The sequence below is a fragment of the Falco rusticolus genome, chromosome 1, assembly GCF_015220075.1.
Source record: "Falco rusticolus isolate bFalRus1 chromosome 1, bFalRus1.pri, whole genome shotgun sequence".
Classification (NCBI taxonomy): domain Eukaryota; kingdom Metazoa; phylum Chordata; class Aves; order Falconiformes; family Falconidae; genus Falco; species Falco rusticolus.
This window is the reverse complement of record NC_051187.1, coordinates 31,742,919-31,755,793: the sequence shown is the minus strand read 5'-3', so window position 1 is coordinate 31,755,793 and position 12,875 is coordinate 31,742,919. Positions and strand designations below refer to the sequence as shown.

Here is a 12,875-nt window from a genome sequence, read left to right as displayed (position 1 = left end):
GTACTATTTTATTAAACCAATTATGCCAAATCGGATGTTTTATTGTTGGATAAACAACCCATTAACAAGATTCTCAAGGATTACACATCTAACTTTGAATGTTTAATATAGATGCAACACAACTTCCAATCTATGTCTAAAAACACCCCAGAGAAACAGAAGCTATTTGAAAGACACGAACTTTTATGTGAATTTACATTTGTGTGTGTGCCAATTTACTGCCTGATTATGCTCAAGTCAGAGCAGTATACTCTAAAACAAATAAACTGGAATTCAAATGCATTTTCCAACCTGCAGGATTTGCATCAGAGCACCAAGAAGAGACAACCGGACTAGGCAGTCTTAGAAATGCATCCACTGTCTGTATAGGAACACCATACTGCCAAATAAAACAACATATTCAAGTATATAAGGGTGTTTCAGTTTTAGAGCATTTGTATTAACAATAAATCTGAATAAAATTGGTATTTATTTCCACAATATCTGTCAATACCGTCTTTGTGCATCAATTTTTAAGCCACTGCTAACAGCTTGATGTTTATGATAGCAAAAAGCTACTTACTTTTCAAAGATCCTAAAAAACTAGTTCACTTTTTAAGTAAGCTAATATAAAATGCTACAGTTCTTACTTATACATTTCTATATTTAAAGACCAAAATAAAGTTTGTGTTTTCCAGAAAAAAACGCATCATTTCAAAAGCAGATGCAAACAATGCTCACTTGTCCTTCTATGGAATAATCTAATAGAACAATCTAATACTAATTGAATCAGATAACTATTTACCTCATATCTGTAAGTTTCATTTACATCAGAAGGATTTTGAGCGTCTGTGTTCATATTCCAGTTGTCAAGCTCAGCACTGAAAGCAGCACTTCCAAACCGTTTAAGCAATTGATCAAAATTTTCAGAAGTAGGCATTTCAGGGGAACTGAAGGAAAGTGCTTGTTCATCTGTCAAAACATTTTGAAGAATGAGGTGACTTTTAGGATAAAAGATGCAGAAACAGTATTTAGTAACAATTTTTCCTTCTGGAGTTGTCAAAAACTCAGTGATAAAAAAATACTAACACAGCTTTTCTTTAAGAGAAAGCTTTCTCTTTTCTTTAAGAGAAAGCTTAGGCAGTATCTTAATTCATCACTTCAGCCAGATGCATGAAAGCACAAACTTAAAACTTAAGAAAAGGGTAAGCCCCTTGCTTTCAAAATCATGGTTTCAACAGCATATGTTTCAAAACAAAGACATGTCAATTCATATCTACAGTGTCCATGCTAAGTATTCAGATGACAACTGCAGTGTCATAATTTAAGAGGACATGGTACTGATCGCTTCTTATTTCCCTGCAGGTCACTTCAAAGCTGGGCATAAAGAATTTTTACCACTGGTGACTACAACACAGTTACAGCAACAGATTGGGAAGGAGTCAATTTCCCATGAGACAAGTTTAGATCTAATTTATTTGGGATGCTAAATTCTTTAAAAAATCTAAAAAATAGTATTTTTTTTCAACAGAGACTGAGTTAGAATATGAGATGTTTTAACTCCATAGCTTCACAAGTGAAAGGATCACAACACAAGGACTGTAACCATACAGAATAACCAGTTTTCTGACAGGTTTAGTTACTTCTAATTCTAGTTTCTGGTACCTTACAATAGCAACACCACAACACTTAATGTTGACAACAACTCCACTTACAGTTTGTAGCATGAATGCAGAAGACACTGGGATTGACTTGGTCAATTAATTTAAATATCCTTTCTGGTGGATTTGCTTCAACATCAAGTGAATATACAGCAGCTTTCTGACTACACAGACGGCTGTCACCTCTGCAAACAACAATAATAATAACAACAAAATCAATGATCCCTTAGAAGTTAGTGTTGACCATATTTAAAGTTCCTTTCATGTATTGAGGCAGCATCAAAAAAAGCATGAAAGGGATTACACTTTTTTGTACAATTTGTATAACAATCGTGCCTCCTTATATTGTTTTACACTGTGTGCTTAGTAATAAATAATAGAGAATTCTCCCATTTTTTTATCTAGGAGAGGAAACAGTGTGAGCAGGAACATGAAGAAAGGTAAGAGACAAACCAAGGGGAAGGGAAGAACCTGACAGTAGTAATATTAGAACTAAAATGACAAGCTGGATGGGATCCAGATGGTGCGAGACACCACAAATGCAGGGTGCGCCACAGCCCATACACAGCTCAGAAGCACTTTTATTTATACAACACAAGTGGGAAGTATGACCTTTAGAGTAACGTGATGGCATGCAGACCAGAAAAAAAGGTCAGTTTTGTGAATATTGGAGTAATATTTGCCTGGGGGGAGGGCAGGAAAAAGTCCTACTTGAGGTACCTGTAAAAGAAATGGCAGACTGAGAAAGAGGGAGGTGAAATAAGCCATTGAATCTAGGAAAAGTATTTGTAGATGTGCCACGGGTTCACCAACAACAGCCCAGACCTGCAGCAGGCTGCACAATGAATGTTCCAGTTCGTACCCTGAAGAGCACTGCTGTGTCCTACATGCCAGAAATACAAGATGATGATCACTGTGAAACTGGTGCTTAGGCAGGGTTAAAGCAGTCAAGGGCAGATACTGAAGAAGCGAAATTACTTTTTTAGAAATGACTTCTTGAGCATGGAGTTAAACTTTTCCATGAGGTGAACCATTTTTTAGTAGGATCAAATCATAAATCAAGCACCCTTTTTCTGCTGTTTCAGAGACTGCATAGCCTCTTACTTGTGATTGGTCAAACCCTTTCAGTAACTAACACAATTATGCAAATGTATATAAATCTAGATGTAAATAATGAGATCCACAATACTTGCAGTCATTGAAAATCCCATCGATTTTCAAGCAAAATGAACACTTTACACAAAAGAACTTAGGGAAAGAAATGCAACTTCATTTTATGCATTTCTAGCTGACAGAGACAGAAAAGTCACCTGAGACAATTAAACTGTCACTCAGGAAGGCGTTGATTAGACCTTTCTGATATATATAAATATCTATACATGGGTAGCAGTAGTCATTGTATGCAAGAACAATAAGAAACCACAGTCTGGGATGACTGCTAATTCAAATTTCAAAGCACCAAGAATAAATGCCAGCGTTCAGATTGGCATGATTTATGCAGAAGGTGGGTTGAAGAGCTGTACTTACTGTTCTGAGAAGTTTTTTACATTACAATTTTGAAGTGAGCTTTCTTAACTCCTTTTTGAAAAGATAAAATTGGGTGAAGATGTTTTCAGATAAACTGTAAACCACTACTGGCATTGCTTTATTGATATAACGTTACATTTCACTGTTTGTAAAATGACTGACTGGCAGTGAGGCAGCAGGTTTGGACACTGACTTGTAAAACTAAGATCAGAACAATGCTCACACCTCATTATGCCCTGAATTGATCAAGTTTCTAGCTGACACAATAAATTATAATGAAAGAGGTTACTGATAAATTGCTGATGACCTACAGAGGTGGCCAGATGGTCCCATGGTATCAGTTTTCTTCACATGTAGACACTGCATTATATTGATGAAAGTCTAAAGATGCATTATTCTTCCCCCACCTAAGTGCCCATAGCAGCGCAATGAAACAGGAGAAAAGCAAGAAGCAGGAGTTTAGGAAAGAAAGAATAAGTGCAAGAAAAATGGATGGGAGGCCAACTTGTTGTTCTGCCTGGTTAGGGGCAAAGGTTTACAGGCCTAATGCAGGAAGGACTGGTGAAAGAGCAAGCGGGAGTTAGGATGCCAGGGGAGTTAGGAATTGGTAAAAGGAGAGGACAGAGCCCTTACAAATGCATGCAGCAAATCAGATTTTTGTATTTCATATCGCCATTTATCCACTTACGTGACAATAGGAACTGAACATGTAGTAAAGAGACTGAAATCATCTGCACTGCAATCAGGGTCACAGCAGCAATTTACATCACACTGTGCCACCAACAGATCACAAACACACAGCTTGGCAACTGGAGGAGAGATTTAAATTAGAATTAGAATTGGAACTTTACACATTACAGCATGTTCCCTAACACTTTCATTTTTCACCTTGCCTTATTTTTGACAATGGTTAAAAGTCTATATCCAAAGTCACGTGCTTTTTTCCAAGTAATTTTTAAAAGCCATCTTTTCTGCTACTTAGTAGATCTATTTGGAACACAGTAACAAAACCAAGGGTATACTAAAATCTGATGGTGTGTTCCCTGTGAAATCAAAAAAGCAACTTAAGAATTTTGAAGGTGTGAAAAACATACTAAGACCTGCAGAGGGGGGAAAGGAGAGATAGAAACAAGGTATGCTTATCTGCTTGTTTCAACTTTGGGGGCGGGGGGGTGGGGTGGAATAAACATTTTGCTAGAGCAGAGATGTTTACAAGTATTGAGCATGTCCCAGGGTCCAGTAATATATTTTCCTGATGTGCTAACATAACCATAGTTGACTCCTTTGAAATTGCTTTTTGTCTTTAGATCCTGTGGAATATTGTAATGATCCAGAAAGTAATTGCTAGCAATACTGTAAACTGCCTCAACAAAATACATTTGTCAAGTTCTTAAAACATTTGGAGGTTTTCAAGGCTATAAATTCAAAGAACAGGCATTACTCTACCAAACTGTTTTTGAAAGTTGCAGCTCTGTAACAAATCCAGACTTAAGAACAGCACAGAAGGAAGAAAATTAAAACCAGTGCTCCATAGGCAAGACATTCAAAGAACATTCATTTTTTTAAAATAGCACAGCACTTCTTTTGTTTCAGCTTGATTGTTGCCCATTTCTCTACGGCCTCCTGCATGTTCTCTGACCATCTGAACAGTATCCAGGTATTTCCTGGAATCTCTGAAGTTCTGACTGTTCTGTTACGAGGTTTAGCATGGGAATCCTTAGCTCACCTTGTAAACAAGACAAGTTTAAACATGGATGATTAGATTGCAAGGTTATGTCTCTGAAATCAGGGATTTAAGTCGCTTTTCCCTAAGGAGGTACACATTGGAACATGTTTAATTTGGCAAGTAATGCAGAGAAGCTGAACTGATGGCATCAAGGCTGGGAAATCAAAAGGTAAATAAAAGAACACCTGCCAGTCAGAAGACAGTGGGCAACACCTTCTGACAGCACAACAACAATCTGTGATTATATTGCCATAGCACTGCTACATATCCAGGTAGCTGGGGCTGAACTAGGAGTCTTGGGGCAATCTGCTCAGTAAGTGGAGTTCTCCAAGCACACGCAGGGAGAGTCTGGATCCCCTCAGCCAGGCCAGGCTCTGCCCTGTGGGCTCAGAGCAGGGTGCTGGGTGGGCATGCCGACCCACGGGACTCTGTGTGTGTAGGGGCTGCTGAGCCTGCCTTTCCAGGGAGGCTCCAAGCCTTGGCTGGAGGGGGGTGCTGCCGCACAGCCCCGGTAAATCCCCGAGGAGAAGCCGGGCAGCTGCCGTACAGGCTTGTCCCAGCCCCGGGAGCCATACGGGGGCCAAGGGCCCCACGAAGGCCAGAGGAAGGCGGCGAGTAGGACCTCCCTTGCTCCGGGAAAAGCCGCCGGTGCCCAGCAGACCCCGCCCCGCAGGGCACCCACCGTCCGTGACCGGGGCCGGCGCGCTGCGGGGCCGCGCCCGGGCGGCAGGGCCCGTCTCCGGTGGCGCCGCGGGGCCCGCCACGCTGCCTGCGGCCTCCGCGCTCGGCTCTGCTACCCGCAGCGGCGGCAGGAGGAGGAGGAGAATGATGATGAGGAAGACCCCAACCTTCCGCGCCGCCGCCATAGTGGCCGCCCTACCAACTGCGCGGCTACCAGGCAGCGCGAAGCATCACGGGAAGGGCACGGCCCGCCCCTCCCCAGGGCATCACGGGAAACAAGGGGTCTGCGGCGCGGGGCACGATGGGAAGGGCTGTGACGCCGCGTGGCTATGGCGGGTGGCGGGGTAGAGGTCGGGGCGAGGCTGCTCCCAGCCTCCCTCAGCGCAGGGACACTTTGGTTGAGGCCGGGCCCTGGCTGCTCCCAGCCTCCCTCAGCACAGGGACACTGGGGGCAAGGCTGGGCCCTGGCTGTTCCCAACCTCCCTCAGCACAGGGACACTTGAGGCGAGGCAAGGCCAGGCCCTGGATGTTGTCACCTTCCCTCAGTGCAGGGACGCTTGGGGTGAGGCCGCACACCAGCCTATTTTTTATAACTATAAATTTTATAATTTATAATTATAAATTATCTATATTTTATAAATATTATATATATTTATATAGACTATAAATTAATTTATATTCTATATAAATATATGAATAATACACATTTATAAAATAGGCACACCAGCCTATTATAACCAGACAACCTTTGGCTGCCTATGGCCTCCTGTGAGGCCACCACGCTCGCCTCACTGCTGCCATTGTGGTGGTCATGGGCCACCCAGCCCCTTCAGAAACTGGCAGTCTGGGTGGCCATGGCCCCTTGGTACCAAGCCAAGGGCAACAGGGAAAGGTTTAAGGTATAGTAGCTTAAGTGTAAGCAAGCCACATACGTGGTTTGGGCAAAAATGCTGTTGGAAGGTGATAGAAAAAATGTGGGAAATGACCCCTCCTGAGCTATAAATTTCCATGTGTAGCATATTTTTGCAACTTTGTTTCTAGTAATATACTTTTCTTAAACTAATTGTTAAAGTCTTACCAATTTTGAAAACACCATGGGTCTTTAATGTTCAGTGTGCATATTCATTAGTTAATCTTTTTTGTAAACTTGCAATAAAACAGCTGGTTTTATACTTACTTGGCAAAACTGAGCTAGAGTGACTAAATGATCACGGTTCCTTATAGTCATCTTACAAATGTTAACATCCAGGCTGCAGTTCCAACCAAGAGATTACTTTTTAAACTTGCTGAAGTCGGTGTCCTGCATTATCTGATCAGAAGCAACTTTACAATGTTTGTCCCTGCATCAAACTGACAAGTGCATTGTTAACACAGTGTTTCTTATTCTCACTAGGTTAATTCCTATCGTCTTGAAGGGAAGCCAACAAAAGCCTTGAGACCACAAGAGGGCACATTGTCTTTTACATTAAATACACTTGACTGCTCCCTGTGCCGGTTACAAAGTCTGAACAACCCGACTTCATGCTGGCATGCAAATTTAGTACCTCAGAGACGTTCCAGCTTCTTCTGTTCAAAACTGAAATAATTCCACAGTGCATGCAACATCTTTGTTACTTTTTCACACTTTGCTGCATGAGAGCCAATTGTTCACAAAGGTGTTGATGAGTTATGCAAGACACACTGTTGTCTGCCTCACATAGTACAAGGCTACCGAGGTCATTTGATATTATCAAAGAGCTGGTGACTTGGGATGGATTTGTAATAGCTCCATGTTGCATGGCAAAATTCTGGAGTCATCCTTCCCCTTGGATGGATCCTCCCCCTCATTCTTCTAAGGACATGATGACACGAAGGTGAGAATCCAGTGTATTCCACTGTCCTTCAGATCTCTGCATGCCTTACATGCAATAGTAGTCTCACCTGGGTCTCCGTTCTGCATTCCTTACGTTAAAAGAAATGTAGCCCAAAGTTACTATATTTGCCTTCTTCCTTGGGGAAGAACTGATGTATTTAGCCTCTGTTTCTTAGCAGTTTCTGAGATTAGTTTGATTAAATTGGAAAAATTCATGCATTTCCTTTCAGTAACGTCTCCTAAATGATGTTGGTGTTGGGGTTTTTTTCAGGCTTGAAGACACTTCCATTTTGAAAAGTGATTGTAAAAATGGCATCATAGGATGACTCCTTTTAGCTTCTCACTAAGGCTGTGCCAGGACTGGCTGCAGCCGTAGATAAGAATATATGCCTCTATTTGGAGGAAATTGTGGGAATCTTTAAAAAACAGTATCTTTCATTGTCCCACAGCAGGGAAATGTGGTGACTTTGCCAGTTTACTCGTGCAGATTTGCATATTCTCAGTTGTGTTCAGTACAGATATTGGTGCATTACTGTGAAAACTCTAGTGTCTTTGGCCCTGCTTAACAAAGCAGATGGGCATAGGCTGCAAAAGTCAGCCGAGGACCTGTTTGCAGCCAGCCGTTAGAAGTCTTGCAGCTTCAAGGAGGCCTTAGGCAGGCAACAGTCCCCTGCGTAAAGGCAGCTTGTTTTCCTGCCTGTTAAAAGGCAAGCGAAGCTCTTTACTTTTGTCACTATTAAGTGAGTGAAATTTCCACATCCTCTTTCTTGAGGGAAAGTAAAACAGATTTTTGAGTTTTACTTCTAATTGCTGTGGTGCTTGTCACAGCTGGGAGAGGCAAGCCTGCAGGATGGAACAGCCTGAGCATGTGGCTGCTCTTTCGTTTGCTGCCATGTGTTGGAGGTCAGACTTCTCCCTGGGCGAAGCTGACCTAGGGGCTTACAGTCCCTTCAACTTCCTTGACTGAGTTCTCATACGCTACATTTGGCCTGTTAACAAGGATGAAGATGTTTCTCTTACCTAGAAGTCCTGCAAATTTTGAAACTTGGAACTTAGTTTGCAGGCTCAGAGGTAGAGCGCTGCTTAGTTCATTGTTTATCATCATGGGTCATGTTCAGTCTTCTCTATGACTTGTTCAACTGCAGTGTCATGAGATAATTAATATTAAAGCAACCGTACTTGTTAGATGCATTTCTGTGTTTAAAATCCTTAAAAAGGGCCGTTGACAATGCACAAGGGAAAAATATAATTTAATACATTATTTCTGCATCCAGAATTACTTTGCAAAGCTGATGGTACACAGGGGACCAGATTCCTAGATGAAAACAAGCCGTGCTGAAATCTGCGAGCTATTCTCAAGCACAGATTGCATCCTGAATGCATGTGGGCAGGAACTGGATGAAGAAGGAGGTATTATTTCTTACTGCATCTACCATTGAAATAGAACTGGTCAACTGTTCAATAACAAAGTATAATGTAATTCATCTGTTTTTCTCATGACTTTTTTTTTCAGAAGTAAGTTAAGGCTTTACTCAAACCAGTAGTTCACCTAAACGCATCTCTAATACTTGCTGTAAAAGAAGAATAGGACGAACACAGCTGTTGTGTCACTTAAGTTTCCTCTTTATTAATGATTAAGTGACTAACTCTGAATTCCTTAACTGTAGGATGTGATAGTTCCATAAAGTCATGAAACCTCTCCAGAAATATGTATGCACAAACAGGATGCAGTAAGTGAAGTCCCTGCAGAAAGAAACATAAAGAATATAGAAAAACCCCACCTTTGTCATACTGAGAAGAAAGGCAAAACAAAAGCCAAATGTAAGAAAAAACATTTGAAAAATCCCACCACCACAAAAAACACACTTGTGTTACACTTCGGAAGCAGATTCCAAAGAGCCGACTCCGCAGTGTGTAGGACAAGATGAGGACATTAGTAAATAATGCATGTTCTCCATCACAGAGATTTTAATTTATCCTATCAACATGAGTGAGTTAATAATTAAAAAGGGCACTGTGATCCTCATGTGAGAGGTCCTATAAAATAAAAACTCAAGCAGTTTAAGATGCAATAGATAGCTGTCTCTTAAAAAACATGTTAAGGGATTTACTGTATTAGTATTTTTAATTATATTTTGAACAGTGAGATTTTGATGTGCGTTTAAGCATCACAGTGTGGCATTTGCAATCCAAACATGGCAGGATTAAGTCCCATCAAGCAGAGTAAAACTAGGGGAAGTAACTGATTATAAACACAAATAAAACTAACACAGATGTCTTTTATGAAATGCTAAGACTAAGCAGAAAGCACTACTTACATTTCAGTTTCTCATCCAAGCTTATTTTAATAGATCTGTTACATTTTATTTTTTAACTATATAACTTTCACTACAGCCCTTCCCTTTTAAAATTACTTGAGATTTAAATGCTTCATTTTCTTCCACACATCTAAAATTATTGCTGTTTCTCAGAACAAAAGACACTGGAGATTTCAGGGCAGTGCACCAGTATCTGTCCTGCACGTAGCTACAAACATGCAAATCTGAGTGAGTAAACTGGCAAAGTCAACATGTTTCTCTTCAGTGGGCCAATGACAGAAATTCTGCCCATGGACACGTGTCCTTTTGATTAAACAGTTTCTTTTTGAAAATTTAAACTAATTCATAGTAGAATTAGCTTAATAACCACGCCTTAATAAATTATGGTGGAGGTGTTCAAGCTATTTGGCTGAATGTGTGCTGCTTTTTCTGCACACACCGTATACAAGGCTTTTGACTGACTCAGGTTTTAGTGTTAGGAAGTTTTTAGTAATGAAAAATGTTCAACAGAGTTACTATCATGAAAGAGCTTCTCTAGAATGTGGTATAATTCCTGTTACTTTAAAATTCTAAAATGAGGAGGCGATCCTAAAAGGAAGCAGTTTTGTATGTGCATTACTTGAGCTAAATATGTATTTTCAGCTTGATGCCATTCAAAACAATTTTACCACTAACTGAAAGTCAGAGTTGCCATCAGGCTACAATATTTTGTATTTTATAGAGAAGCTGGATGACTTGGGTGAGGTTCTAAAGGAATTGTGGGAGAAACTGATGCACAAAATACATCAGCTCTCCAGGATTTCAGACAGCTAGGATTTGGAAGGTCCCTAGTTCCCCTAGACCCATCGTTTGAGATGGCTGTCTTCAGACGCAGCATCTTGACTGGTATCATACTTCTCACATTAGTTTTCTGTTTGATGCTAACTGTGCTATCTTGAACTTCATCTTTTCAAGGTGACAGATCTCTTTCAAAAGAGATCTTTTTATGACAGATGACTTTAAAAACTCAAGTGGACAGGCATTTTTAATTAGAAAAAACAAAGTCAAATCAGGCTGAAATAAACTGCATTCTGGTCTAGCACAACATTAGCCCTTAAATAAATAGTGAGAAGCCTGGGCTGTCTCTGTACAGCAGATGGCATTACAGGTAATATTTATCATACTCCAATCTCAAGGCTAAGATACTAGGGAGGGAGGATTGACGTCAGTTACAAGTGAATCAGTCTTAATATGAGCTGAAAACCTGCTTGTGCCTTCAACAGTTGATTGCATTGTACAGCACTTCTGCTTAGCCCTCCCCATTGCATTTACTAGTCTGTCTGAGTAAGCCGAGCAGGAAGAGTTCATTTTGTTTTGCAGCTTAAATGATGTAAATGGATCTTGGACTTTGAGGTGGGAAGATTCCACCCAGCTGCAGTCACCAGGGGATGCCTTTTGCTCCAGTTTTTGTGCCAAGTTTGTGCATTTGAGAGAATTTTAAATAAATATCACTTGGCAGGATTATCGACCCTCAGGGTACAAGAATACTACTGAGTGAGGCAGCAGGGCATGTACCAGGAGGGATTTACAGGAAGATCTGGGCTGATAGTGAACAGTGGGGAAAACCAATTCTGTCCTATTTCATTAAAAATGATTGTTCTTTGTCTCACAGGAGCTGAGTGATCCTTTGAATGAAAACCAATAGCAGTTTTTCATCTGGGTACCGCATCATCATGCAGGAGTGAAAGAGTTCAGCAAAGGTTACTAATTACCACTTAAATGAGGTAGTCTTCCTTGGCTGTTTGGGCAGACCTGGGTGGGTGAGCAGGGATGGAAGAGTCTGAGCAGCTCATCGTGTGCCTTGGCTTTGGAGCCCTTATCGAAACACGGAGTCGTGCTCCACCAAGTCTGTTTGACAGCTGTGCACTCATACCAAGTTTCTTAATCTGAGAGCCATGGCTGATTGGCAAAGCGGTCTGGAGAGCATCCCCTCCCGCTCTGGGAAACGTGTTGAGAACTTGGGTTTAGTTGGAAACGTGTGTGGGATCCCAGGTTGAGAAGCAGGGCACACCCAGCCACTGTCGGACAGATCCCCTGGCGCTAACCAGAGCTGCCTCAGGGCACCCTGGCCCTGTCGGCAGGATTGCAGTCCGCTGCCCTAAAAAAAAGGGGGTTAGACCAGGCTGGAATTACCCTTGCAGGGACCTGCACAAGGAGGAAGAAGAGTGAGAATGAGGGGAGGGAAAGAATGACTCTGTGGGGGAAACTGAAAATATGTGCTTTCCTTTCCTCCTAGAGATACAGGGCAGGGTGAGGCTGCTATGTTTGCTGCTGAGGAGAGCTATCTTGCAAGTACTGTTTGTCATCCCACACACCCGGACAGGCCTTGGCAGCAGCACACCCTTATCTCCAGCATGTTGGCAAATTCGGCTCTGCAGCACTTTCCTATTTCACCAGAGCTGGGCCTGGGCTGCTCTCTGTGTTTGCTGCACTTTCCTTCTCCCTGTTCTAATGGTCAGATTAATTTTGTAATAAGTTTGAATACAATTTCAGCTTTAGTTGGAAAATGTTCATGCATTGCTTAAGCCTTTAGCAGTAGAAAGGGGAGGAATCTGTCTCTAGTCTCTGTCAAGATCCACAGCAAGTGAAATGCCTGCTGTCCCTTAACGCTATTGTAATGATGGTGCTTCGTTAATGTTCCCCATGGGTTGGAACTGTGGAGCACATGCTGCACAGCTTTTGCTTTCACCGGAGTCAGCTTGGGGTTCAGGTTTCACCCCCACATCTGCTTTATTTACACCTGTCTATTGTTTTGTTATTTACACATCTCAGGTTGTAGAACACAGCAGCAGCCTCTTCACACATGTGTATGGGGAGGCGTTAAATTCATTTGTGCACGTTATGCAGGGCTACCTGCTAGGAGCTTCTGAAGGGACAAGCCATTCCACACGCCCAGGAGCAGCACGGAAAGCTGAGCAGCAGAAGACAAGGAATTGAGTCTTTTTGAACTGGTGGTGGGTCTTCTAAAGCATTGATGCCTTGAATTTGTCAGTGGCTTTGAAGTCGTCCAGGGGGAACACCTAAAAGCCGGCTGGCCGCCTTTGTATCACGCCCACCTGCAATTAAAATAATTATAGGTGGTTTTTACACGA

General features: G+C 41.8%; 1 protein-coding gene and 1 long non-coding RNA gene across 7 annotated transcripts in view; one reads left to right on the top strand and one right to left on the bottom strand.

Moving 5' to 3' along the window:
- The window catches only part of TCTN1 (tectonic family member 1), a 15,279-nt gene extending 9,493 nt beyond the window's left edge, over positions 1 to 5,786 (bottom strand). For all 3 annotated transcript variants that reach the window (XM_037375531.1, XM_037375532.1, XM_037375530.1), the window contains exons 1-5: positions 5,576 to 5,786; positions 3,856 to 3,976; positions 1,695 to 1,825; positions 785 to 951; positions 292 to 379 (exon numbers count right to left, since the gene is read on the bottom strand). In XM_037375531.1, coding sequence (XP_037231428.1) covers positions 292 to 379; positions 785 to 951; positions 1,695 to 1,825; positions 3,856 to 3,976; positions 5,576 to 5,759 — 691 coding nt within the window. In that variant the 5' untranslated portion in view covers positions 5,760 to 5,786. The remainder of the gene's footprint in view (positions 1 to 291; positions 380 to 784; positions 952 to 1,694; positions 1,826 to 3,855; positions 3,977 to 5,575) is intronic.
- On the top strand, positions 2,045 to 12,875 carry LOC119142498. 4 transcript variants are annotated; one of them, XR_005102305.1, is made up of 4 exons: positions 2,045 to 2,080; positions 6,968 to 7,427; positions 8,701 to 8,836; positions 11,396 to 12,875. It is a non-coding gene; the product is annotated as an uncharacterized LOC119142498 (long non-coding RNA). The 4 variants fall into 4 exon arrangements; XR_005102306.1 differs by lacking the exon at positions 2,045 to 2,080 and adding an exon at positions 6,038 to 6,136; XR_005102304.1 differs by lacking the exon at positions 2,045 to 2,080 and having other exon boundaries at positions 6,216 to 7,427.